Source organism: Pseudorasbora parva, chromosome 16 (genome assembly GCF_024679245.1).
Source record: "Pseudorasbora parva isolate DD20220531a chromosome 16, ASM2467924v1, whole genome shotgun sequence".
NCBI classification, from domain to species: domain Eukaryota; kingdom Metazoa; phylum Chordata; class Actinopteri; order Cypriniformes; family Gobionidae; genus Pseudorasbora; species Pseudorasbora parva.
Window position 1 is genome coordinate 32720112 of NC_090187.1, and position 26476 is coordinate 32746587.

Here is a 26476-nt window from a genome sequence, read left to right on the forward strand (position 1 = left end):
ATTATTATAATTATTATTATTAGGCTATTATTTATTTTTTTCTGCTATTTATTCCATACCATAATTTGTTTTATTACTCACAATAATGGTAAATGACATTAACATTAGTTGCCAGAAAGAAAGAAAGAAAGAAAGAAAGAAAATATATAAATATATTGTTTTTGTTCGTCACTTTTTTGTTTTTTGTTTGTTCCAAAAGATTTACATATAATTCATATAATGTCATTTGCAAAATCTGAAAAACTTGGTTTGTATTGAGCATACTTCTTTTTATGTATATGGTATTTTACTAATAAAATCAATAACTGTAAGTTGTTCTTTCCAAATGAGTGTTCTGATGGTTTATGTTTTAAAAAAAAACATTTATAGGCTACTATTATCTAAAAAGTCAATTCATTAATAATTCAAGTAACATTAATTTAGTAATTAAAAAGTTAATCACAGAAGAGTTGTATTCAAGTCATTTGTATGAATGTCGTAGTTGTTGTTGTTGATGTTGTTTTTTTGTTTTTTAATGACTTCATAGAATTCACTGAATTCTGAGCAATGATAGACTAATGTTAATGGGGAGAATAGACATTTGTTAGTAAAGAATACAATAGAAATATGGTGAATTTCTGTTATTAGTAGCCTATCATCTTATCTTGGTTACAATTCACAGTTTCACAAGTGACATTTTAACAATATTTTTTTCTTTGTAAATGATTAAACTTGGCTGTGGAGTTATATTAATTAGATTATTTAACCAAAGTTCAGTAAAAACGCAGAAAACGTTATTTTGTTTATTTCATCCCAGACGACACAAGATGGCAGTGCAGGCAAGTTTAACCAAACCTGAGTTTGGGGGAATTAATGTTCGAGAGATCTAGAACGAGCTTGCAATGTATGCTATATAAAGGTATGCTATTAAAGTAGCATATAATGTATCTAAATAGCTATAGATTAACTGTGAGGTAAAAATCTTAAAATGGAAAAGATAAGACGTTAATTAACTTTGTTCAACAAATTACACATTAATAAATATTACATAGAACTTCTGTAATATGTATTCAGGTGTGATTGATTGAGAACCATTAATCATGAAAATTAGTTTACTTTTTTTAATTATTACGTAAACAATGAGTTACAAATGAAGACTTTGCACACGTCTGATAAGCACACTCTGGGTTATGTGATTATGCAAAGATGGCTTATAGATTATTCAAAGAAACTTTGACATTTTATCTCAAATGTCAAATCTAAAGCAAATCTAAAGCAAATCCTTTAGATAGGTTACAAATCACAAATCACTATCTCATGCAATACTTTAGAGTATTCTTTGACCAATAATCATTTGGTGTATCTGATAAGGAAGCTTTTAACTTTAAAAATGTCAATGCATTTATTAATGGTAAAATAGAATGGTTTATAAAGTAGCCTAATATTATGATGTTTTGCTAAATGTTGCGTGTATAAAAACAAAATAATATATTTTCACGTATCTACCGATATCATATTGAAGATGAAATGTTCTATATGCTACGAATACAAAAACATTACAGTATTATTTTAAAGTCATTAATAAAATGAAAAAGCCAAAGTTTTAGAAGAGAAACTTCCGAAATCATTCGAATTATTTTGCACTACCTCATCGACACAAGCATGCACGACTGCGCAAACGCACAAACTGCATTCTCCCTTTTTTGTTGTAAATGAGTTGCATACCACAGCAAAGACAGACAGCATCACTTCCTTGATTTCACGGGACAAGAGAGTGAGTCTCCTCCCACTCGAGTGGCATATTGGTGAGAAAAAGCCTCGTTTGTCTCACAGGAAGAAGTTGAAAACATGAAGAAACGCGACAGTTAGAGGAATCACAACTCAAAAGTCACTGGCTCAGCACATATCGCTGGGCGGCTGGATTAAAATGTGTTACTGTCAAAACGCAGAAACAAGTGGATTGAGACATTGAGTCGAATGGACACATTGCGCTGGAGTGGTTAAAGTATCAGAAACTCTTCTGAAACATTTGCAGACATGTCGGAACAGAGGTCCAGTTTCCTTCACATTGGAGATATCGTGTCTCTGTATGCGGAGGGAACTGTCAATGGATTTATCAGCACTTTAGGGTAAGTTGCCTCCCAATACTCATTATATTGGTCTTAAAAATAACTAAACATGGCAGTTATACGTTTCATTAAGTTTCCTAAATATGCAATAGTCAAATATTAAACATTCAATATCATTTCAAATACATGTGCCCTCTTCATGTCAGTCAGATGAAGCTTGTTGAGTGGAAGAAGGAAGTGATTTGAGTACATACTGAAGGCCAGAGGTGCAGGGTTACAGCATTGCTTCAAAAGCAACCATGCAAATCATGAACAGGAATGCAAAGTTTGCTGTTAGTTTACACACCAGCACTAATACAACTATTTAGGGGTAATCTAAAAATGTAATGTTTTAATTAAAAACATTTTACACATGGAAAAATGAACAGCACATTTGAGAGAAATTTCATTGCAGTTATGAACATCACATGAAGTTATGACTTTAGGCATATCTTTCTTCCTTAAAAAGCTGTTTTATTTTAAATGGAGCGGGTCAACACCTCATGGGTGCCGCCATTTTGATATCATGTGACCTGTCATGCAATTGGCCAATTAACTACTAACAACCATAACTATAATATGTTTACTTTACAGAATTCTTACAAAGTATAGCAAATAAACACATATTACAACAAACACATACTGTTAGTCAACATCATATCGTTCAGAGTAATGATATTAATCAGGAATCAGGATGCGCGTAATTAATTTACCCACTCAGACGAAATGAGGATGGGTGGCCTGAAAATTGTCAATTTAAATCCAAAAAACTAAAACTTTTGGAATGAATAAGATAAATGTAGATCTTTAATAAATCAAGTAAAATTTAATTTTACAGTTTCCGAGAATAAATAGTATAAATAGATTTCATTAGACTTTAACCACATGGTCATGCAGGAACACATCTCCTTGAGAGTCTTAAGAAAGGTTATGAATATGTAACCACATGTTGAACCGCCTAGCTCCATATCAGGTTGCGTGGAATCATTTTTGCATTGTTGTGCAATGACTCATCAAGCAATTAAGGTGCAGAACAAATGACGCTCGCTGTGGTCACAATATGCACAGCGTATCCTTTCTTAAATATTTTGCCATTGCATCAGATGGATTGCTGCAACGGTCACTTCTCTGTCACTTTTCGCAATTCATGACAAAGCAGTACTATCAGTGTTTGTAAAACTTCAGGTAGCCTATATAGTTTTTCACTTTATTGTTATGATTCATATGTAACCACAGCACAGAGGTTTTGTTTGAGAGGATGTATTCTGAAATGCAGGCTAGTTTACACACAGTTCTTGTAGTAATGTGCTCTTGCATTTGAAGTGTGACATTTGAGCAAACTTCGTGTCAATGGGAGCTGTCAGACTGCATGTTCCCAGTGTTGTAGTGCATAGTTGACATTCCAGTTTTTGTTAGGTCTTTTGTTACACTTGCAATATCTGTCTCTGGAAGATATGTATAATGTGCACAGTACAGTATGTAGAATTTGTGCATCGACCCCAGATGACCTACTACATCTGCTAAAATGTACAGTCGTGTTCTTGAAAATAAGAATAATAGAAAAATTCCCATTCATTTTCTCCATAGGGGAGTTGATTTTTGACTTACGAACCTTTAAAGAGTAAAGACAGACCTACTTTGAGCTACAAGGTTGGTAATTGAATGTTATATGCTTTTCTCAAAGCCATCAAACTGCATTATTTTCAAATAGTTTTTTAAATAATCTCGTTCAACATTGGAATTCCTGGTAGAAAACTACATTACCCATGATTCTGCAGAGAAATCACCACCAGTTAGAGAATCGTGACAAGCAAATTGTGCTAAAAGAACACTTTAGCACCCATTCACTGCCATGAAGCACTGCGAATGCTTTAGTCACTTTCTCTACTCAAACTGCCTGATATTATATTAAAAGTAGTACTTCCATTTAATGTGAAACTTGAGATAAAAGTGTTAGTTCATTCAAAAATGAAATTGATGTCATTAATGACTCACCCTAATGTCGTTCCACACACATAAGACCTCCATTCATCTTCGGAACACAGTTTAAGATATTTTATATTTAGTCCGAGAGCGTGTCCAAGTGTATGCACACTATACTGTCCATGTCCAGAAAGGGAATAAAAACATCATCAAAGTAGTCCATATGTAACATAAGTTAGTTAAAGGGGGGGTGAAATGCTGTTTCATGCATACTGAGCTTTTTACACTGTTAAAGACTTTGATTCCCATCCCAAACATAGACAAAGTTTCAAAAACTAATGTTGGACGTTTGATGGAGTATTTCTGTGTTAAAAATACTCCTTCCGGTTTCTCACAAGTTTCGGCGAGTTTTTTTCGAGTATGGGTCTACTTGACGTTAAATAGATCGGAAGGTCCTTGTATGGGCCGTACGGGCTCTTGCGCGCGCGCGTAACTAGAGGGAGAGAGAGGAAATGCACGCCGTAAACAGTCTCTCAGGTGCAGATCCAGTCGTCCGTGAACACTTATGACGCGCCGCGCTCCACTTTATTCCTATGGGTGACGTCGAGCGACTTCAACGCTTCAGCACAGCATTCCGGGAAGGCAGCGCTGCATTTGAACCGATTTGAACGCAGAAATGACGGGAAGCTTCAAGGCATCGCTTCAGTCGCGTCGCAAAGTGGATTTCCACGGTCACTGCTGTCACAGGACTTCACCAAATCATACCAAAGAAGTGTGTTTTTGACGGAGCGGTCCCAGCGGTAAAGGTTCGGTCCTGCTTTGGAAGCAGCCGGTGAGTAAATCAACTTCAAATGTCTCTGCTATTGGCTACCGTCGCATGAGTAAACATCCGTAAACGACACGATTGCGTGCTTCGTCATTCAAATGCGCTAACGGTTACTCCATTGTTGTTCTGTATAACACTAGTCTGACTCTGACGTGCAAAACCGCTCTGCCTGCTACCTCTAAGGTCTAGTCACATACAATAGTCCATAAACCGAATCATGTCCTCATAAACTGCGCGTAAAGACACACAAAGGCCCCTAAATACAGTACATACCACAGAGACGGACATCCTGATGTTGCCGTTTCTCCTGTTCAATTTATTTCAGCCTCAGATTTGATTGTGGATCATTATCTGTATTAGCTGAGATAGATGGGTTTCTCTACGCTTGAGGACGTCACCGCTTTGTGCACATTCGTCATTCTTTAGCTCCGCCCACTCGATACGCCTCCAGGCGCTCGTTTTTTTCCGGAAAGACTCGGTACAGCCCATATTTCTGTTATAAATATGATAAAACTAAAGACTTTTCGGAGATATGAAGGATGCAATACTACTCTATAGGTACTCAAGATTGACATGAGATTGACTGAAACTGAGTGTCCCCCCCCCCCTTAATTAGAATCTCTTGAAGCATCGAAAATACATTTTGGTAGCCTAGAAATCTAGACGCACCCTAGCGGCAGCAAATCTAATCTGCCGCGAGTGTCATCTAGCAACTCTCAATTTACTTCTGAGCTTTAAGCGCCAAACTCTGGTCGCGCCAATCACATCGTATATAGAGTCGGTGGGCGGGGCTTAATATAATGGCGGCCAAGTTGCGCGTGCTTCTAGAAAACACAGAAACTGGCGAAGGGCGGTCTTTCGAATCAGCTTTGACCGCGACTCTGGAAGACTTGGAGTTAAGCTTTTCTCTGAGAAAAGAACAGAGAACGGCACTGAAGTCATTCTTAAAAAGGGAAGATGTGTTCTGAGTTTTGCCGACCGGATACAGCGAATGTTTAATCAGTCAACGAGCTCTGCTTCACCTTCGTTGCTCTGGTTGGTTGTAGCGCTATCCAATTGCGTGCAGAGGGAGTTTGAAAGACAACCGTTTATCCCGCCCCTCTGATTGAGCCCTGTCAATGGTGAGTTTCCAGACCAAACATCTTGATGTGGGTCTGGCTTGTCAGGCTAACTTTTTGGTCCAAAAATAACAGATACTACGACTTTATTCAGCATTGTCTTCTCTTCTGCGTTTGTTTTCAAACCTCAAATAAAGATTCAAACGGTAATGAATCAGTGGATTGATCATGATTGATGATGATCGTGTGTCAAACTCATAGACAGTAAAAGAAATGGACGGAGCGATCCCATAGACTTCAACGGCGAAAAGTGAAGTCAGTTAGAAGCACTTACTTCCTGATGGCTAAGCGTACCGCGCAGCCTCAGACTGAGCTTGACAACGTAGATGTGACGTGAGCAACCTGTCTGACAATTGTAAGTCTTCTAGTAGTTGTGGAAAGTGAAACCTGGATCACGTTGTTTAAATGTTTTGCCTCCTAGCTTTTGGCTCACTATGGGCACCTCCCTATTCTTCTCCCTTGACTTTCTCTGACTTTATGTTTCCACGTCCCCCCAACTGCCTAATAGACAGTAAAAGATTGCCTGTGAGCGTCTCCTCAGGTCTATACGGTAATTTCTCAACTGTGCGACAGAGTCGCGTTGGTTATGACGCAATCGTTAGCCTATTTGTACAAAAACAGCTTCTGCGGGGCGATAGTGTAAGATACAAGGTAATGGAGCCTTTTATACATTGTCATGTTTCTTTAGAAATAAACAATGGACAAATGGAGTCTTTAAACGCCTCAGATGTAAAGATATTCACTGTCAAAGTGACACAAAAATGAATGAGAGTCAATGCGATGCTAACAGCAGGTGATGGCTTGGTTAGCAATGGCCGCTTCCATGGGTGGTACGCTTTTAGGGTGCTAGATTACCCCATTGGTCAAACTGTCAAACTGCTGAAATCATGTGACATTGGCTATCCGAATCATGAATCAGTCCGCTGATTCATGACCGTTTGAATCTTTATTTGAGGTTTGAAAACAAACACGGAAGAGAAGACAATGCTGAATAGTCGTGGTTTTTGTTGTTTTTGGACCAAAATGTATTTTCGATGCTTCAAGAGATTCTAATGAACTAACTGATGTCACATATGGACTACTTTGATGATGTTTCTATTCCCTTTCTGGACATGGACAGTATAGTGTGAACTTGGATACGTTCTCGGACTAAATATAAAATATCTTAAACTGTGTTCTGAAGATGAACGGAGGTCTTACGGGTGTGGAACAACATTAGGGTGAGTCATTAATGACATCAATTTCATTTTTGGGTAAACTAACCCTTTAAGGCCACATGTCCACCAAATAATTTTTAGCCTGCTGAAAACACCTAGCTGTGAGCGCTTAATGTTGTTGACAATAAAACAACACATTTACATATCGTCATACTTTCTCAAACATCAGCTCTTTGTTCACTGTCGCAAATGCAGAGATCTCCAAACTGTGCTGCACATTCTATATGGAGGCGGGCTGGAGTTTTAAGGTTTGACTGACAGTTTGAGGAGCCAATGGAGTTACATGGTTTAATCAAAACCTCTTTAAAATGCTTTGGTTAAATATTTGTAAAACCCACATACAGAAGAATGACCAATATCATTAATTTTATCTAACAAAAATTACAAAAGATAAAAATTACAAAATTATAGAGATGAAAGGTTTCGACTCGACAGCGCAATGATATTCTTATTTGTAGCATTTTTGTTGAACTTATTTTGTGGAATTCTATCATTTTCACGGCACACCTGACAACCTGTCACAGCATTTGTATTGCTTTTACAACATGATTTCTCATTAGAAAACCTTAAAAAAAAATAGATTTTGATCAAGATTGGAAGTACTTATGTTACAACACTGCCGACCCCAGAAAAAGTTATGCATTTTATTGATTTATTTTATTTATTCATGCTTGATATATTTATGGTAGGTCATAAAATCAAGTTTGCGATGATCTTCCAGTGCTGTTTCAGCTGCCCGCTCCTATTCTATATCACATGGACCGGTACATCAAGACCTGTCAATCTGAACGATCAGTCCAGACGTGCTCTGTTGGAACACAATGTCATGATCGTAACACACCGTTGGATCCCGGAAGTCCTATAGCTTACATACAATAGCAGTATGTCATGTCACTCCTTGAGGATTTTCTCAAGATTTCCGCATCATGTTATGTTGTGTGCAGGCTTGTTTGAATCAAGACAAACTGCTCTAAATAAAGCTGTGAGATTTACTATGGTGTACTTCGTTTCGTGAAGTTACGAAGCAGAGTGTGGCACAAAAGCCTCATCTGTAAACTGTTTACATGCGAGTTAGTGGCAACGTTTTACAGTTGACCTCATCAAATCAACGTCTTTAAATCAATAATGTCATTCACAATGTTTCATGTGGTTATAGTTCTTTCCTTTATTAAAGCCGCTAAGTTCCTATTATCAGATTTTTCCAATACGTTTTTTCGTCAAATCAAAGTTTGTCATGTTATGATTCACCTCGTGGGCTGGTTTGTTTGGTTCATGACTTATAACTAGACTTTTATGAAACCCTTACGGGAAAAATATGTCCGGAACCAGGGCTGCTGAAAAAGTAGGTAGCCACTTTTGCACTTTGTGGGAGTACCCAGAATGCAATATGTTTGAATTAACTTTCTGTCAGTGTGATGAATGAAGTGAAACGAATGTGAGACTTCCAGGATATGTTTCACAAATTAAGCAAACTGCCATTTTTATGTTTGCTTTTTTTTCATATTATTATGCAAACTTAGTAGGCAGTATGCAGTGGATACTTTGCAGTATTCAGTATACTTGTACTCCATGCCGAACATATCCAAAGCCTTTCTTCTGATCCTAAACAGGGCGGTCTTGGATTATTTCCCAGGCTGTCAATGGACGTTGAATGGACTTCAATTAGAAAGGCTTGCCTTTGTTTAGGTACCAAGCACTCGTTGTGATGTAAACCTAGAGGAACAACTGATAAGAGGCTTGATTGGTTGAAATTCTACATAATAAACATTTATGGCCATAATTTGAAAGTAGTTTGGTTAAAAGGACAATAAAGTGCGTGGTTTAGTTCTGTATACTAAATCAGTTCAAGGTTGTAAAAGCAAATGTAGTAGATTTTTGTCTCAATTTCTTATATACAAAATACAAACAGCTTCTCTTTTATGTGAAATAATAGAATTTGTAATAACATGCTTTACTTGTAGCTAGCCAAGTATGGTCATTTTGCTTAGACAAGGTCTAACTCCTTCACCTGTCATCAAGTAATGGAGCTATAATTAGCATGTTTGAACACTGCCGACCAGGCTTACATTTGGTTCATGTTTAACTTGGTGTACTTTGTTGTGTCTTTTGAAGATTGCTGGCTGTCAAACAGTTTAAAGAGAACTAGAAGCACTCTGTTACTCATTTATGAGCATGTAAAACTAGACTGTTAGCACCTTTCCTGTCTAACCTCCCCTTCTAAAACACATCCTATTAATGCACTTAATGTCTTTGTTTAATACACTAATACAGATGCACAGGAAGATGAGGAAGTGTGCAGACATAGCAAATTAAACAATAAAACAATTTGTCACTCTGAAAAAGTCAATTTGCAGCACTTACTTGGCTTAGTCATCATTCGGTGGAGTGGCTCTATCTGTGGTGGCTTGGAAGCTCTCTGGTTGTTTTTCCCCCTGATAATTATGTACTATTTCAGATTGCTATTAAATTGAGACATACCTAAAGCTTAATGAGAGGATAGACAGACTTTAATAAAGCATTAGATATTTTCATAATCCTTCAGTTAACTTGACTGTGCCAAAGCAAATTGCATTTTTTTAAATAAAGAATGTAACCTCTGCACTGTAAAAAAGATCCCCATAAAATGTACGGTAAAATAACGGCAGCTGTGGTTGCCAGAACTTTACAGTAAAAAATATGGCACTAATGTTTTAGGTTTTATGGGACAGCAGCATATAATTTTAAGGTTTATCATGTAATAATTATGGTTAAAAACGATTTATTTTACAGTTCAAAACTGTATAATTTAAAGGATTTATACATTTTATTTTATTTTACAGTATAATACCGTTAAATTTACAGTTTTTCGAAGTGAAAAAGAACAGGTCATTGTGTAATTAACAGTGAAAAAACGTAAATTGACATTCCCAGAATTCCCCACATGACACTTCGCATTTGATGCATTTTCATTGAATTAACTGTTTATTTTTAGTTTTTTCTAATCACTTATGTACATTAAGGTTTTATGTTACATCTAATGTTAAATTAATGTTTATTGCATTTTTAAAATATCATGTGTGTTACCATGATGGTGTTTGGTGTTTAGTGTTTGTGTGTGCACCTTCTATACCAGGGTGTCCGCGGGGTTTTAAAAAGTATTAAAAAGTGATAAATCAAAATTGTCAAATTTAAGGCCATTAAAAGTGTTAAATTTGGCCTCAGAGGTATTATTTCTTTCCAAATTAGGTATTATTTTTTCAGACTATCAGGTGTCCTATTCTGATTGAAATTCTATCTGCGTTCGCGTTAGTTCGTTTAAATATGGGCTTTATATCTGGGCACATAATCAAAGATCTTTCGTCTCCGTCTCAGCGTATGTTTGATGCTGACGTCATATTCAGTGGTCGTTCGGCATCATCTCAGAGCACAGCGCGCTCAACAGAAGTGGCTGGCTTACGTTTTATTTTAGACTTGCTTCAAGGCATATCTTCAACGACTATCCTCATAAGAGCAATCTTAAACGATGTATATATAGTCTAAAATGAACAAAGAGTTGTGAGAGAATGAGGCGCGATCCATTGATCCGCGTGTCTGTCTGCTCTTAAAGGGACCGCAGCCAATAAAGCTTCCTGTCAGTAAAGTTAAAGAACAAAGGGAACAGAGAAAATGACTCGCTGCGCTTGACTAAATAACTTTTGTAGCTTTAATAAGGATTAACTATTTAATTTATAGTTTATGCAGTGCAGACTACATATAACTTTGATAACTGTATTACATTTCTGTATATTTCCTTACTGTTAAGACAGGAAGGGCAGGAATAAACATGACATTTATTATGGATTTATGTTAGCATTGTTTTAAGTTTACTTAAATTAAAAACTGTTATATTTTTGAAATCCTAATAATGAATGTAAAAAAAAAAATCAGTAATTGATATCAGTAATACTGGCCTTCATTCATAAAAAGATGCCATTTAAACAAGTATTTAAAATATACTGTCTTTATGTTGTTTCTACATTAATTTGATTAACTGTGAAATTATTATATTAAAAACGTACAAAAACTTTTTTTATTGCGATTAATCACAGAAAAAATGTGTGATTAATCTAGTTAAGTTTTTAATCGATTGACTAGTTTTTAGTATTTTGTTTAATTCAACAACTTATCACAGTTATAGAAATGTAATATTTGGCTCAGGTTTTGTTGTTGGGAAAAAACACTAAATAATTTAATTGCTGAATTACCAATTATTAATTGAAATCAAATGTGTATGCAGTAATGCTTCTCCTTCACCAACCTTTGTGAATGTTGAGATGTGTTTAACTGTGTCTGAATGATAACTTAACAGATTTCCTCCTGGTGTCGATTCTAAATCTATTCTTTTTTGTTTGTTATATATGTCAAAATCTCTGTAAATAATAGAAAGGTCGCTGATTAACACTTGCAATTCAGTGTCGTGATGGTTTTAAAAAATATTCTGAAGGTAGTAAAAAAGGTATTAAAAAGTAGTAAATTTAACTTAAGGATTGGTGTATATACCCTGTATACATAAATATTGTCCCTCCAAAAGCTGCTTGTGATGAGCTTTGATTCATCATGATTCACATCGCCACTGTAATTGGTGATTGTCAAATTATATAAAAGGAACATAACAGATATTAGCATTTCAATAAGTTGGTAATTTAATATTTCAGTTCAATATATATATTTTTTACCGTAATTGTTTTATAGTGTACTGTGTAAACATAATTATTTCAATATAAACTTTCAAATTATAGGGTTTTTAACTGTAAAACAAACCATTTTTACCCGTAATTACCACATTATAAACCTTTAAATTATATGCTGTTGTCCCGTAAAACCTAAAACGTTACTGCCGTATTTTTTACGGTAAAGTTCTGGCAACCAGAGCTGCCGTTTTTTTACCGTCAATTTGATGGGTATTTTTTTACAGTGTGACATTATATACTCGGAGCAACACTTACCAGTCATAGGGCAACTTGCCATTACTTGATGTTATAGACCTGGAAATTAGGTATTTGCAAATGTATTCTTTTCTTACTTTTGAAGGATATTTATAAATGTAATTGAATGGTCTTCTTTCTTTTTCGCAATGCTTATACTAAAACAATATGTTTATGTCTCAAAGCACAGAAACTAATAATACTAAAATAAAATATGAATTTTTTTTAAAACTGCAATAATTAAATAGAACAGCTTTCCCCACACTTTATGGGCTTATTGTTAGGGGTGTAATAACAATATATCCAAGGTTAATAATGGTTAACAAGATTAACAAAAGGGTAACAATGTTAACCTTTTACCATATGCTTGAATATATAAGTATCGCATTCGCAAGTGATTCAGTATTGTGATATGTATCGAATCGTGACAGGTATCGTTACGTTATGAAAATATCATCCTTCGGGTGAGACGTTAAGCCGAGGTCCTGACTCTCTGTGGTCATTAAAAATCCCAGGATGTCTTTCGATAAAGAGTAGGGGTGTAACCCCGGTATCCTGGCCAAATTTGCCCATTGGCCCCTGTCCATCATGGCCTCCTAATAATCCCCATATCCTGATTGGCTTCATCACTCGGTCTCCTCTCCACCAATCAGCTGGTGTGTGGTGAGCGTTCTGGCGCAATATGGCTGCCGTCGCATCATCCAGGTGGATGCTGCACATTGGTGGTGGTTGAGGAGTTTCCCCCCTTCAATGTAAAGCGCTTTGAGTGCCTTGAAAAGCGCTATATAAATCGAATGCATTATTATTATTATTTGTTACATCTTACTTATTGTATTTTACCAATATGATGACCTGCCGCAGTGCCGCATATACCCGGTTTCACAGAAAAGGCTTAAGCCTAGTCCCAGACTGAAATTCATGTTTGAGCTGTTTTAACTTAAAAGCGACTTGCACTGACATATCTTAAATATGTCAGTGCAATTGTTTTGTCTCAAGATGCACCAGTAATGTTTTTTTTGTTCTAAGGAACGTTCAGAAGATAAAAAATATTTATGAAGATAAAAATAATAGGCTACAGACTGCTTAGATTCACTGTCTGTGAAACCGGGACATAGTCTTTTCATTAACATAAATCACAAGTGTTCACTTGATGAATCATATTTGTTTTCAGTGATTTGTTGTTGATGAAAGGGAATTTTAGGTACAAAGGGGTACATAAAAGTTTGGGGAAACACTGCTGCCGATCAGGGGTATGAGCTTCAGAGAGTAACAGGCAAACAATAATGCAACTGCCTAACGGCCTTTCTGTCTGTGTGGCATTTCCTTTTAAGTGTTCTGTGTTGCGGTTTATGTAGTGTGACCTCACACCATTCTTTTTTTGTGTGTGTGTCTTCTGCCATTGTAAGCAAGGAAGATTAGCTTGAGGTTGTGTAAATCGAATGTTGGTTTAATTCCCTTCATCAAGCATTTAGCAGATTCATAAATTCAGCAACTTCATTTTACTGTCAACACGACATGTAAGCGACCTTTAAGAGTCTATACGCAGTACACACCCATGTTCCTCCGGTCAGTTCAGCGCAGTGGTGTGAACTTCAACATTTTATTGCCGAAGTATTTATTTACAGATCTGTGTTCAGAAGATAGCCAGAATTGAGTCAAATGCTATCATTAAGAAAACCATGAGCTGCCCTTGATAAGTTTTTCCCTATTTTTAGTTTTAACTATAATGGTGGGGGAAGAAGCCTGGGTGTTTTAGTACGTTTATCAGGCCTACAAAGAACACTGCAGCTTCCTCCTTTATCTAAAGTCAGGCGTTCACAAAAAGCCTCTTTATGTTTAAAGAGAGGCACATAAGTTCAGTTGCCCCTCAAATCCCTGGTAATAAACTAAACAAAGTTATATTGTGAAAAAAATCAGCATTTCCGTATAACCTTATTCTGTTGTAAGTGCCTGTGTACACAATGACGGAGGATAGTGTGTAATTAAATTAGTCTGTATGAGTTTGCATTGACTATAGAGTGGGCAAATATGCTCTGCATTCAAAACGAGTTGAATAGTTTGTTGATTTAGGATCATATAAGCATTTTCAGTTTTGTCCTCGTGAGAGGAAGCTGTTTGCTTTGATATACTACTACTAAGCCTACTAAGTCTCTTTTCTTGATAATAAAACCTGAGGTCTTTTTAAATACTCACGTTGCTCATTTTGTTTCTGCCGTGCTCTTTCTGATGTGCTTCTGTCTTGTGTATCCACTGAGTATCTTACAAACTGCCACTCTTTGGTTTGATGCGTGGCAGTGGCCCTAATAAGCATTGAAATGTTTTTGGTAATCTCTCGTAGATCAGTCAGTGTCCACAGCGGGACTTCAGTAAATGATGCTGGACCAATCTGCTGCTTTACATCCGCCATTGGATAGTATCTATGTTTGGGAACAGATGATTGACTTTGTTTGAAGTTTGAACTGACTAAACACAAATCTGACTTGAATTCAAATCTGATCTTAATGATGGATTTTCTGCACTTTTATTTAACAAGTAATTTAATCTGATCCATTTGTTCAATATCTGATGAAAATGTTGCCTCATCTCTAACATAAATTCAAGCCATTAACATGCCATGTTGAGCAAGGTGCCTCAAAGAACCTAAGTGTTCTGCCCCCGCTTCTGTGTGTGTATGGCGCAGTCTAGCCTTTTACATCAGCTCGGCAGATAGTTAACAGTTTCCCCAAGACAAAGAATGAAGCTTGTTTATCCTTTCCAAACTTTACTCAGGAAGCACTGTAAAACTGCAAAGAACAATACATTTCAGTATTCCATTCAAATACAGAAGTTGTTTATGAAAAATATTGAAATTGAATCTGAAAAACATATACAAATAAATATGCCAACTTAATGCTAACTTCTATGGGAATTTACATTACGAAGCTAACATTTAGCATATGCGATCAAAATACACATTTTAAATGAACTAAACTTAATTAACAAAGGATCTCATTACTATTATTCTTAGTGCTAGATGATGAGATAACTATATGACTTCGTACTTACAGGCAAACGTGTTTTCTGGCCAAAATAAATCACGAGTGAAAAACATGAGATCGCCCTTCACCGAGAGACATTGAACTGACGCGAGACTGCTTGTAAATGTAAACAACATGCTAGGTTAGAAATCACCACAAGAGGTCTCTCTTTGACCAGAAAAACGTCAGAACATAACACTCCCCGCTTGTTATAATGTATTATAACACTATTCCCTTTTTACAAGTAGAATAACTTCTGAGACTGGTCTAGAATACACCCTCTGAGTATCCTTTCTGCCCACCCTCACATCCACTTTGCGAACTTTAGAATCTTTGCTGGGAATTGCGTTCACCACCACTCCGACAGGCCATTCGTTCCGCTTGACCTGAGCATCCTTGAGCAGCACAACATCTCCTTCACTCAGGTTTGGCTTGTCCACGTGCCACTTTTTCCTTGGTTGAAGTAACACCAGGTATTCTTGACGCCAGCGCTTCCAGAATGAGTCGGCCAACGCCTGTACTTGCTTCCACTGCTTGCTGTATAGGTCTTTAAGGTCATACTGTCCCGCTGGTGGCAGCACTTGGTCGACTTTTTGTGTCAGCAGCATGGCAGGAGTGAACACTGTGGGCATATCTGGGTCGGATGACACAGCAACAAGGGGTCTGGCATTCATGATGGCCATAACTTCAGCCATGAGTGTGACCAAAACTTCATGAGACAGGTGGGTAGTGTTTGTCTGTAACAACAGAGCATCCAGTATCCTACGGGCAATACCTATCATACGCTCCCACACTCCACCCATATGGGAAGAGTGTGGAGGATTAAAGGTCCAGGTGCAGCTTTGATTGTGAAGGTAAGCATTTAGTTCCTGGTCATCAGATTTGATCTGAAGTTCCTTGCATGCCCCAATGAAGTTTGTTCCCTGGTCAGAACGAAACAAACGGACAGGACCACGGACAGCTGTGAATCTCCTTAATGAATTAACAAAGCTTGAGGAGGACAGAGACTCAAGAACTTCAATATGCACAGCTCTTGTTACCATACAAGTAAAGATGACTGCCCAGCGTTTGTTCTCTGCAATGCCGCCTCGAGTTCGTCTTGAGCTTATGGTCCATGGGCCAAACACGTCGACACCTACATTTGTGAACGGAGGACCTGGGTTGAGTCGTTCAGCAGGTAGGTTTGACATTTTTTGTTCTTCCATTCTTCCTCTCAGCTTATAACAGGTCACACATTTATGTATGATGCTTGACACCAGTCTCTTGCCTCCAATCAGCCACAGTCCAGCAGAGCGAACAGCACCCTCTGTCAGATGTCTTCCCTGATGAGCGACCTTTGCATGGTAATGTCTCACCAATAAGGTTGCTACGTGGTGTTTTCCGGGGACAATGATTGGATGTCTTTCTTCCCAGGGTATGTCAGCCAAATGAATGCGTCCTCCGACTCTCAGCAGGCTGTCCTTATCCACAATTGGATTCAGTTTCCTTAGAGGACTTGACTTTGGAACGACTTCGCCTCTGGAAAGGCATTTCATCTCCTCAGCAAATGTATCGTGTTGAGCGTTTCTGATGACTATTAGCCTTGCTTGTGTCGGCTCATCCGTATTGCCGATTGAGCCCTTTGTACAAGACCTGGCCTTGTGTATGAGTTTGGTAATGGCTCGAATAAGTGACTTCCAGTTGGAGAAGCGTTCAAATCGGTTTGATCCCAGCTCTCTTTCAAAGGTCTTGGTAATGAAAGCTTGGATCTGTGGGCGTATGTCTGCGTCTGCCTCAGGGTCAATGAGCTCAAACTCCTCTGGCGATGAGGTGTCTTTGGCTAAGAAGGCTGGACCTTTGAACCAGTTGGTGTCTTTTAACATGGCAGCTGGCACTGAGCGAGTCCCATGGTCTGCAGGGTTGTGTTCTGTGCTGACAAAGTGCCATTGTTCCGGGCTTGAAGACTTTCTGATGCGTGTGACTCTATTGGCAACATAAACATAGAATCTTCTACTTGTGTTGTTGATGTAGCCCAATACAATCCGACTGTCTGTGTAGAATGTGACCTTGTCAATGCCTACGTCAAGCTCTTCTTTAATTAAGTCTGCCAATTCAACAGCCAAGACAGCAGCACAAAGCTCAAGACGTGGAACGGTGTGTGGGGGATGAGGAGCCAGCTTTGCCTTGCCAATGAGGAATCCAATGTGAGTGTTTCCATTTTTATCTGTTGCTTTGAGATAAGCCACTGCTGATATGGCCATAGTGGAGGCGTCAGAGAAGATGCAGAGTTCTCTGTGTTTTGTGGAGCACAAGGAAACTGGCACATAGGGTCTGTCAATTTGAAGCTGCTCAAGCTCACAGAGTGAATCCGTCCACATTCTCCACTGTTCCTCTTTCGCCGCTGGCAGAGGAGCGTCCCAATCAGCTTGCTCAACAGACAGCTCCCTGACTAAGACCTTTCCTTTGATTGTGACAGGTGCTACGAACCCCAGGGGGTCGTAAAGTCCATTGACCGTAGACAGGATTCCCCTTCTAGTAAATGGCTTCTTTTCTCTAGATACACAGAACGTGAACGTGTCAGACTGCAAGTTCCAGGTGAGTCCCAAACTCCGCTGCAGTGGCAAGGGGTCAACATTTAGCTCTAGATCCACCAAGTCTTTGGCCCGCTCCTCAGGGGGAAAGGCATCCATCACAGTACGACTGTTAGAGGCTATTTTGTGTAACTTAATGCTTGACTCTGCTAATATCTCTTTTGTGTTTTTCAGTACAGCAATGGCCTTTTCGTCTGTGGGGAATGAGGAGAGCCCATCATCAACGTAGAAATTTCTCATGATGAACTGTGTAGCATCACTGTCCTGTTCCTTTACTCCATGCAAGGCTGCTCTTCTCAGGCCGTAGATGGCTACTGCAGGGGAAGGAGAATTGCCAAAAACGTGCACTTTCATGCGATACTCAGTGATGTGTTTGTTTGGGTCATTGTCTTTGAACCACAAAAATCGGAGAAAATCACGATGATCTTCATGGACAATGAAGCAGTAGAACATCTGCTGGACATCTGCAGTTACTGCTACAGGCTCTCTGCGGAAACGCATGAGGACCCCCAGTAGGGTGTTGTTCATGTCAGGTCCACTGAGAAGAACGTCATTAAGGGAGGTGCCTTCGTGCTTCGCACTGGAATCAAACACTACACGTATCTGGTCTTTTTTCTGTGGGTGATAAACACCGAATAATGGTAGGTACCAGCATTCTTGTTGTGGCCTCAGTGCTGGGGCAAGCTCCGCTTGATCAGCATCAAACATTGCTTGCATGAAGTTGAAGAAGTGTTCTTTCATTCCATGTTTCTTTTCCAGCATGCGACGGAGGGAGGCGAGACGATTGACAGCATGTTGTCTGTTGTTGGGCAGACGCGGCCTGTTTGGCTTAAATGGCAGCGGTGCTACCCAGCAGTTTGCTTCGTCTATGTAGACTTCCTTATCCATGAGGTTAAGGAACAACTGATCTTCGATGGACAGCCCAAGCTGATCGTCGTGCCGTGTTCTTTGAAACACGTCTCTGCTCATGCTATCTGCTTTATTGGCTGCATGAGACACACATGGAAAGGTGTGGGGTTGTACAGCGCTGTCAATCTTCTCTCTGACCATTAAGTTGCTGGTGCATGGGTAAAGGATGGAGTGGCGTCCGCTTGTCAGCACACTGGTTCTGAAGACGCTGACAGTAGTGGTTTTATGAGTTCTACCCAGACACACATCTCCGATTATGACCCATCCAAGGTCGAGTCGCTGAGCAAACGGTGCATTGTGTGGCCCATTACACTGTTCACGCACTTTGTGCAGCCGTATTATGTCTCGCCCAAGTAGGAGGAGGATGGACGCGTTGGGATCCAGGACTGGGATTTTGTCTGCCAAGTGTTTGAGGTGCGGATGATGTCTGGCTACCTCTGGTGATGGTATTTCGGACCTGTCATCTGGCAGCATGTCACACTCAATAAGAGTAGGCAAGGGAATGTGGATGTTACCGTCTACTGATTCCACTATGAAGTTGCTGGCACGTCGCCCTGCTGTATCCACTACTCCTGAGCATGTCTTTAGAGTGTACCTCGACCCTGTGCCTTGAATTCCAAAATGTTCAAAGAATTCTGTTCTTCCAAGGGACTTATTACTCTGTTCGTCAAGAACAATGTAGGTCTTCATGGCTTTGTCTCTTTGGCCAACAGGATACACTAAGGCAAGACATATTTTGGAACAGGATTTTGACGTGTTCACACTCCCACAGATTTCTGTGCATTTGGACGTCACGGACGGAATGGCCTCCTGCGGCTGCTGCTCCCCGCTGTGATCCACAGTACTCACATGTACATCAGTTTTCCATGGGGCGGGCCCTGGATGTAGCGCTGACAGGTGTTTGTCACTGTTGCACTCCTGGCACAGCAGAGGCCTGTTACAATCTTTAGCAACATGAGTGGATGAAGCACAGCACTTGAAACAGATGCGTTTTTCTTTCAGATATGCTTTCCTTTCCTCAAGAGTTTTGTTTCTGAAGCCACGACATTTTCTCAATGGATGAGGCTTGTTATGTAGTGGGCACTGTTTGTCAGGATCCTCTTGTTTCTTAACTATTGTTGTAGTATCTCTGTCGCTGCCACTTGTTGAGATTTCAGTCCTCCTCACAGCAACTGATGTTCTCACGTGATGACTGGTTGGCTGATAAACACTCTTTTCTGTCTTTGATGCACACCATGCTCCTGTAATGTAGGCAAAGCTAGGATCGTTGAGTATTTTTGCCTGTTCACAAACAAAGTTGACAAAGACTCCAAAGGGAGGATATGTTACCCTGTGTTGATCTTTGTAACGTGATCCTACAGTAATCCACCTCTCTTGTAGGCTGGGAGGGAGTTTCTGGACTATTGGGCTTACTCCACGGGAGGTGTTGAGATATGAGAGACCAGGTAAGTATCCATCTGCTCGGGCTGCTTCAAGTTCCATGAGAATATCTCCCAGTTCTCTTAACTTGTGGTTTTCTTTGGTTGAGATCTTAGGAAATTCCTCAACTTTTCTTAGAAGAGCATTTTCAATCACCTCAGGTGAGCCATAAACATCCTCCAGTCTTTGCCATAACATCCTGAGGCCTGTGGGTGCATTGTGAATGTGTACCGCTCTGATCCTTCTAGCTTGCTCAGATGACGAGGGCCCGAGCCATTTGCACAGCAAATCAAGTTCCTCTCTAGCAGAGAGTTTCAGGTCATTAGTAGAGCTGATAAAAGATGTCTTCCAGGCCCAGTAATTCTCCGGCTTATCGTCGAACTTCAGTAGGCCAGAGCTCACTAGCTCTCGTCGCATCAGGTACTTCCCTAGGTCTGTTGCAGCACTGGGTGGGCTTGTGTTGTACGTAGGGAGTGGCTGTGTGTAGTAAAACTGGGGAGGCTTGAAATCGTCACTGGTTTGTTTCACATTGTGGGAGAGCTCACTGTATGGTTGTCTCTGTGCAGTGCTGGATATCTGATTTGGTGTCCAGATTGGTTCTCTTTTGTACGAGTGATGTTGAGTTTGCTCAAGAAACTTGTGTTCACTGATTTTACTTGGTGACGCGTTGACCTGGTTGTCCACTTCACTGCTGTCCATGAAAAGCTGGCGCACTGGTGAAGTCGCCTGTGGTCTTGTATCTGATTGTGAAACTGCAACTAAATTTACTGTATTGGCTGCTTGTGTACTCTGATAAGGTTGGTGACCTGGATGTATGATAGGAATCTGCATTGCAGCATTTCCACAATGAATTTCGACTGGAGTTAGAGGCATTGTGTTTTTTTCTATTTGCTGAAGTGGATTTAACAGTTCATATTCCTCCTCAGCAGCTGCTTCAAGGCTTTCGGCTTCAGCGTTAGCAGCAGCCGCCGCCCGTTCTAATTTCAGTTCATACAAACTAGCGTTTAGAATGGCTTGTTGTTTTATTAGCTCTGCCTCTTTCCTAGCAAATGCAAGCTCAGCACGTGCGGCTTCTGCTTTAGCCCGTGCTTTCAATGCCATAGAATTAGCCACAGATTGTCTGCTGGTTCTTGAGCAGTTAGATTGTCTGCTGGTTCTTGAGCAGTTAGATATTTGTGATCTGGTTTCTAATCCATCCAAATCTTCTTCTTCTATTCTGTGAGTCATGATGATTGCTTTGAGTGATTTTCTACTTACAGATCGACAAAACGCTGGCCGTCAGAAGAGTTATGCCTTTTTACTGTTCTGCCCCCGCTTCTGTGTGTGTATGGCGCAGTCTAGCCTTTTACATCAGCTCGGCAGATAGTTAACAGTTTCCCCAAGACAAAGAATGAAGCTTGTTTATCCTTTCCAAACTTTACTCAGGAAGCACTGTAAAACTGCAAAGAACAATACATTTCAGTATTCCATTCAAATACAGAAGTTGTTTATGAAAAATATTGAAATTGAATCTGAAAAACATATACAAATAAATATGCCAACTTAATGCTAACTTCTATGGGAATTTACATTACGAAGCTAACATTTAGCATATGCGATCAAAATACACATTTTAAATGAACTAAACTTAATTAACAAAGGATCTCATTACTATTATTCTTAGTGCTAGATGATGAGATAACTATATGACTTCGTACTTACAGGCAAACGTGTTTTCTGGCCAAAATAAATCACGAGTGAAAAACATGAGATCGCCCTTCACCGAGAGACATTGAACTGACGCGAGACTGCTTGTAAATGTAAACAACATGCTAGGTTAGAAATCACCACAAGAGGTCTCTCTTTGACCAGAAAAACGTCAGAACATAACACTAAGGGACTGAGGCTTTTTTTTGGCCAGTGTTCAAACAGTGAATGCTTTCTTTAATTTGAAATTTTGAAAATTGCAAAAATTACTATATTTAAAAACAAACATTTGCTTCAGTTTAGACAGTAGCATTCAAAAGATATGGGTTGGTCAAATGTTTTTTTTAATGGTTTTTGAAACACTTACCAATGCTGTATTTATTTCATGCTGTATTAAAAAATGCAGTTAAAACAGTAATATTGTGAATTATTATTTATTACAATATAAAATAATTGTTTTCTGTTGACATGTTCTGAAGTGAAATTGATTCCTGTGATGGCAAAGCTGAATTTTCATCATTACAGCAGTCTGTAATGAGATGATCATGTCATCTCACAAGACAGGATCCTTCAGAAACTATTCTATTTGCTATCTATTTAACCTTTGACCAGTACGATCACAGTGAAACCTTACACTGGCCCAGAGAGAGAGAGCAGTTGTCATGTATAGGTATGAAATGTCTTTTCAACCACACAGTATTATTATTATTTCTGTTACAATAATTCAAATTATCACAAAAGTAGTGGAATAAAAATGTACAGTTTGGGCAAACTGTAGCAATCAAAATTGTGGAAATCACTTTTTAAAAGATGTTACACTAGGTGGTGACAAGCAACTTGGAAAATATATTTGCACTGAATCATTCATTCATCCATTAATGAAACAAGTGTAGTCATTTATTCAAACTGTTTGTTTTGTTTTTTACTAAAAAATAACTGAATTAAATAAATATATTTCAAATGGAGTGCAGCAATTAACATTTTGTTAGATCATCTAGTAAATGAAGTTTTAAGACATTAAGACATTTGATTTAGCGTAGTACGATTTATTGTAATGCCTTTTTTCTTAGTTGTTAAGAACAAAGTGGCAGACTTGTTCGAATTACATTTTCCGGTGAAATTCTTATTTTTCTCATCCTTCCAAGATGTAGAATCTGTGCTTCCAAAGTACAGTATCCACACCGGTGGCGTGACTGACAGCAAGCCGCACATACTCCTCAGAACATCAGATTCATTTGCATTGCAGATTCAAATGCAGGTTTCAAACAGAGATCACGACAAAGAGGCAAATCTTTGCGCTTCTAAAAACAAAACAAAAAACTACAGAAAAAAAACTATTGTGATTATCATTTATCCAGAATTGTGCAGCTCTAATCTTTACTGTCACAAAAAAAAAATATATTATTAATTTGTTGAAAAAAAAAAGTATTGACAACAAACTTTTGAATGGTATAAGCTCCACAGTGTAATTATGAAAAATATGTTGATTTTTTGATTTTTTTGATGAGACTCATTTTAATAAAATATTTCCAACCATATATAAATCCATTCCCCGAACTGCTTATCCTGTGTTGAGTCATGAGTCATGGGCCAACCCATGTCTTCAAGAAATCTGATGTGTGCTGCTTGTCTGAACAAAGAAAAATCTTGGGGGGAAATATGCTGCAAAAAGTGTGTGTGTGTGTGTGTGTGTGTGTGTTTACTTTGTCAGTCAGTCAAGAAATCTTTGACACTCAATGTATAAATACTAATGAGTTGTCATATTTCCCCCTCAGGTTGGTGGATGACAGATGTGTGGTGCAGCCAGAGGCTGGGGATCTTACAAACCCACCGAAAAAATTTCGAGGTGAGTTGGTTCAACAACAATCATACTAAATGGCCAAATGCTAACATATTAGCACCGTTATTAGCCAATGGACTGTTGTTGTTGATATATCAATCAATTGTAGATTTATAATGCACATTTAGAAAACAACAACCGAGATTGACCAGAATGTGACTAGTTTGACACTAGTGGAAAGTTAGTTGGCCAAAGTTACGTGATCTTAAGTTTCTAGGAGTAGAAGGATATCAGTTCTAGAAGGAGGAGTGTTGGGATGAGCTACTTTGAAACTAGCTCATCAAACTACATGTTACGTATTTAAAGTAGTTAAACGAGTCAAGATAGTCTTTTAACTAAAAAGTAGATAATCTATAAGCTATACTGTTGTTTCAAGCTATCAAAAAGTATCTTTGAAACAATATTGAGGGTCATTTAATTATTTTTGAAATCAGAGCTGTATTCATTTATTATTAGGGTCACATCTGTGCAAGGACTATACAATCGATCCTCTTGGCATGTGCTGGTATCAAATTTTCATGTTGCGATTAATTGCTGAAGCTTTTATTGCGGTATACAGTATTATCACAATATTGAAATACGTTGCAAAAAAAGTGTTGTCATACTGTAACAGGTTTGATAACTTTCTTAAAACAAAAAGAACTGAACATTTAAATACAATAACGCAATACACAAAAATGTTTAAAGTAAACGAGTATTTTAAACGGATTAAAGTGCAAAAGAATTATAAAGAACAATAGATAGCACTTTACAATAAGGATGTTTAAGTTTGAAAAGTATTAGCTTTAAGTCTTTAAAGGGTTAAAAATGGAAATTCTGTCATTAATTATTTACCCTAATGTCGTTCAACACCCGTAAGACCTCTATTCAAGACCTCAATGAAGGTCTTTCTGAGGCAGAGCCATCGGATTTCGACACAAAATTATCTTCATTTGTGTTCAGAAGATGAACGGAGGTCTTACGGGTGTGGAACGACATGAGGGTAAGTAATTAATGACAGAATTTTCATTTTTGGGTGAACTAACCCTTTAAGTATTTGGTTGTGTGATGAGCAGCGAATACAGAAATCCGAATGGCTGTGCGCTTTAGTAGCGCGAGTGTTTTGTTTACGAGGATTGCAGAGGAAACAGCTGCATTTCTGCTGTTCCATCAGTGCGTTTTATAAAGAAAACGGATCTCTCACTTGGATTTATATATACATACTCACTGTCAATCACCACATTAAGGTACGGTCTCATTTATCGTTGGTTATTGTTATAGGAATCCATGCGATTAAAAATTTCGTAAAAGATTTCCCCACAGATTTCGTAATGGGTTTCAGTGTATCGACCAACAGAAAGCTGCTTAGTTTGAATAACTTTTACACACAAAATGAGCTTTACACAATCGCTGCACTATTGACAGTATAACTTTTTTTGCCTGCATAACAATTATCATTAAACTATTACTAAGAAAGTTCATTTAAAAAAAAAAAGAAGCAAATTATCACAAGGCTGTTGCATTTAAAAGCACAGGGCGCTTGTATTGACTCGCATTGAGCCTTCCTTTGGAGCTGGTTTCAACAAAGCCCTCCAGCACAAGGAGAATGTACATTTTCTAGAGCTGATTCATGTAAAGTCTCCCAAATTGCACTTGAGGATCTACACTGTTTACCCACCTCAGCTTACAATTGTAGTCATTAGGCCAACAGCCAGGCACCCTACTGAGGTCTCACTATGAAGCTGAAGACGTGGGGGCGCTGACAGACTGCGTGGCCTTGGCAAAAGCAAAAACTCGGTGTGTAGGAGGCTGTTACTGCTCAAGGGCTGAGTAATTAATCAGTGGCATAGCAGGTGTTAAAAAAACATACACACAGGAAGCTACAGCTACATATTTATATTGTTCGGTGTTGGGATTTCTTTTGTCTGCCACTTTAGCGACTAACTTAATTACACTACCAGTCAAAAGTTTGGAACAATTCAGAATTTTTGATGCATTCGAAAAAAATCTTTTTTGAAATAGACACAATTTGGTGACACTCCCTAAATGTCTTTCTGACATTCTGCACTGCTCCCTCTATAATGTATGTTCTTTACTTGGTTAGCAAATACACTTTCTCTCTATTGGATTTACTCAGTTGTCACTTTGCCAAATAGGACATTTGTGGAAGTGTATTTGAGTTTGCCTTCACTGAGCTATTTTGTTTGCCTCCAAAGGAAATCAAACAGCTATTTGGTTTGCTGGAGTAAAATGAGAAGCTTGTGCATTTTATTTTTATATATATATATATAATACAGTTTGTAAACAGATTTGTGAGACTTATCGTGTATCGAGAAATCTTCAGCAGCTAGTAGAGTAATTGTGCTTTTTTTTGTTTTTGTTTTTTGTCTAGATTGTCTCTTCAAGGTGTGTCCTATGAATAGGTACTCTGCGCAGAGACAGTTCTGGAAAGCAAAACAAGGGAAACATGGGAACAACACACAGGGAGATCTCTTCAAGAAATTACAGGTACCCTTATAAAAGGCTGCAGACAGTAGATATGCATCTCAGTTCTTTCAAATCACTGATTATGCAATGTAATTTAACTTCTTGGAATTTTTGGCATTACTAATTATAGTTTAATGTCCTTTTGACCACATTTTGCAGCATGCGGCGGAACTGGAGCAGAAACAAAATGACACGGAGAACAAGAAATTGCTGGGAGAGGTTGTCAAATACAGTCGGGTTATACAGGTACAGTCAAGCTTCCCTCTTCTTATCAACAAATGTGTTTTTGTTTTCTTTACACTTTTGGCTGGACATCGGGAACGTTCTGTTTGTTTTCACACTGTTGCCAAGGCTGCTAGTGCCACTGCTCAAGGGCCAAAGAGGCATTTGACAGCATGGGTGATATACGGCTCCAGAACTAATAGAACGAAAGGCCTCTTTGATTGGTCACGTTT

The 26476-nt window shown here is 38.5% G+C and overlaps 1 protein-coding gene across 1 annotated transcript in view; it reads left to right on the forward strand.

Moving 5' to 3' along the window:
- The first annotated feature begins 1752 nt into the window (after positions 1 to 1752).
- itpr2 (inositol 1,4,5-trisphosphate receptor, type 2) overlaps positions 1753 to 26476 on the forward strand; it is a 108063-nt gene continuing 83339 nt past the window's right edge. The window contains exons 1-4 of the mRNA XM_067420330.1: positions 1753 to 2108; positions 23491 to 23561; positions 25927 to 26042; positions 26181 to 26267. Coding sequence (XP_067276431.1) covers positions 2017 to 2108; positions 23491 to 23561; positions 25927 to 26042; positions 26181 to 26267 — 366 coding nt within the window. The 5' untranslated portion in view covers positions 1753 to 2016. The remainder of the gene's footprint in view (positions 2109 to 23490; positions 23562 to 25926; positions 26043 to 26180; positions 26268 to 26476) is intronic.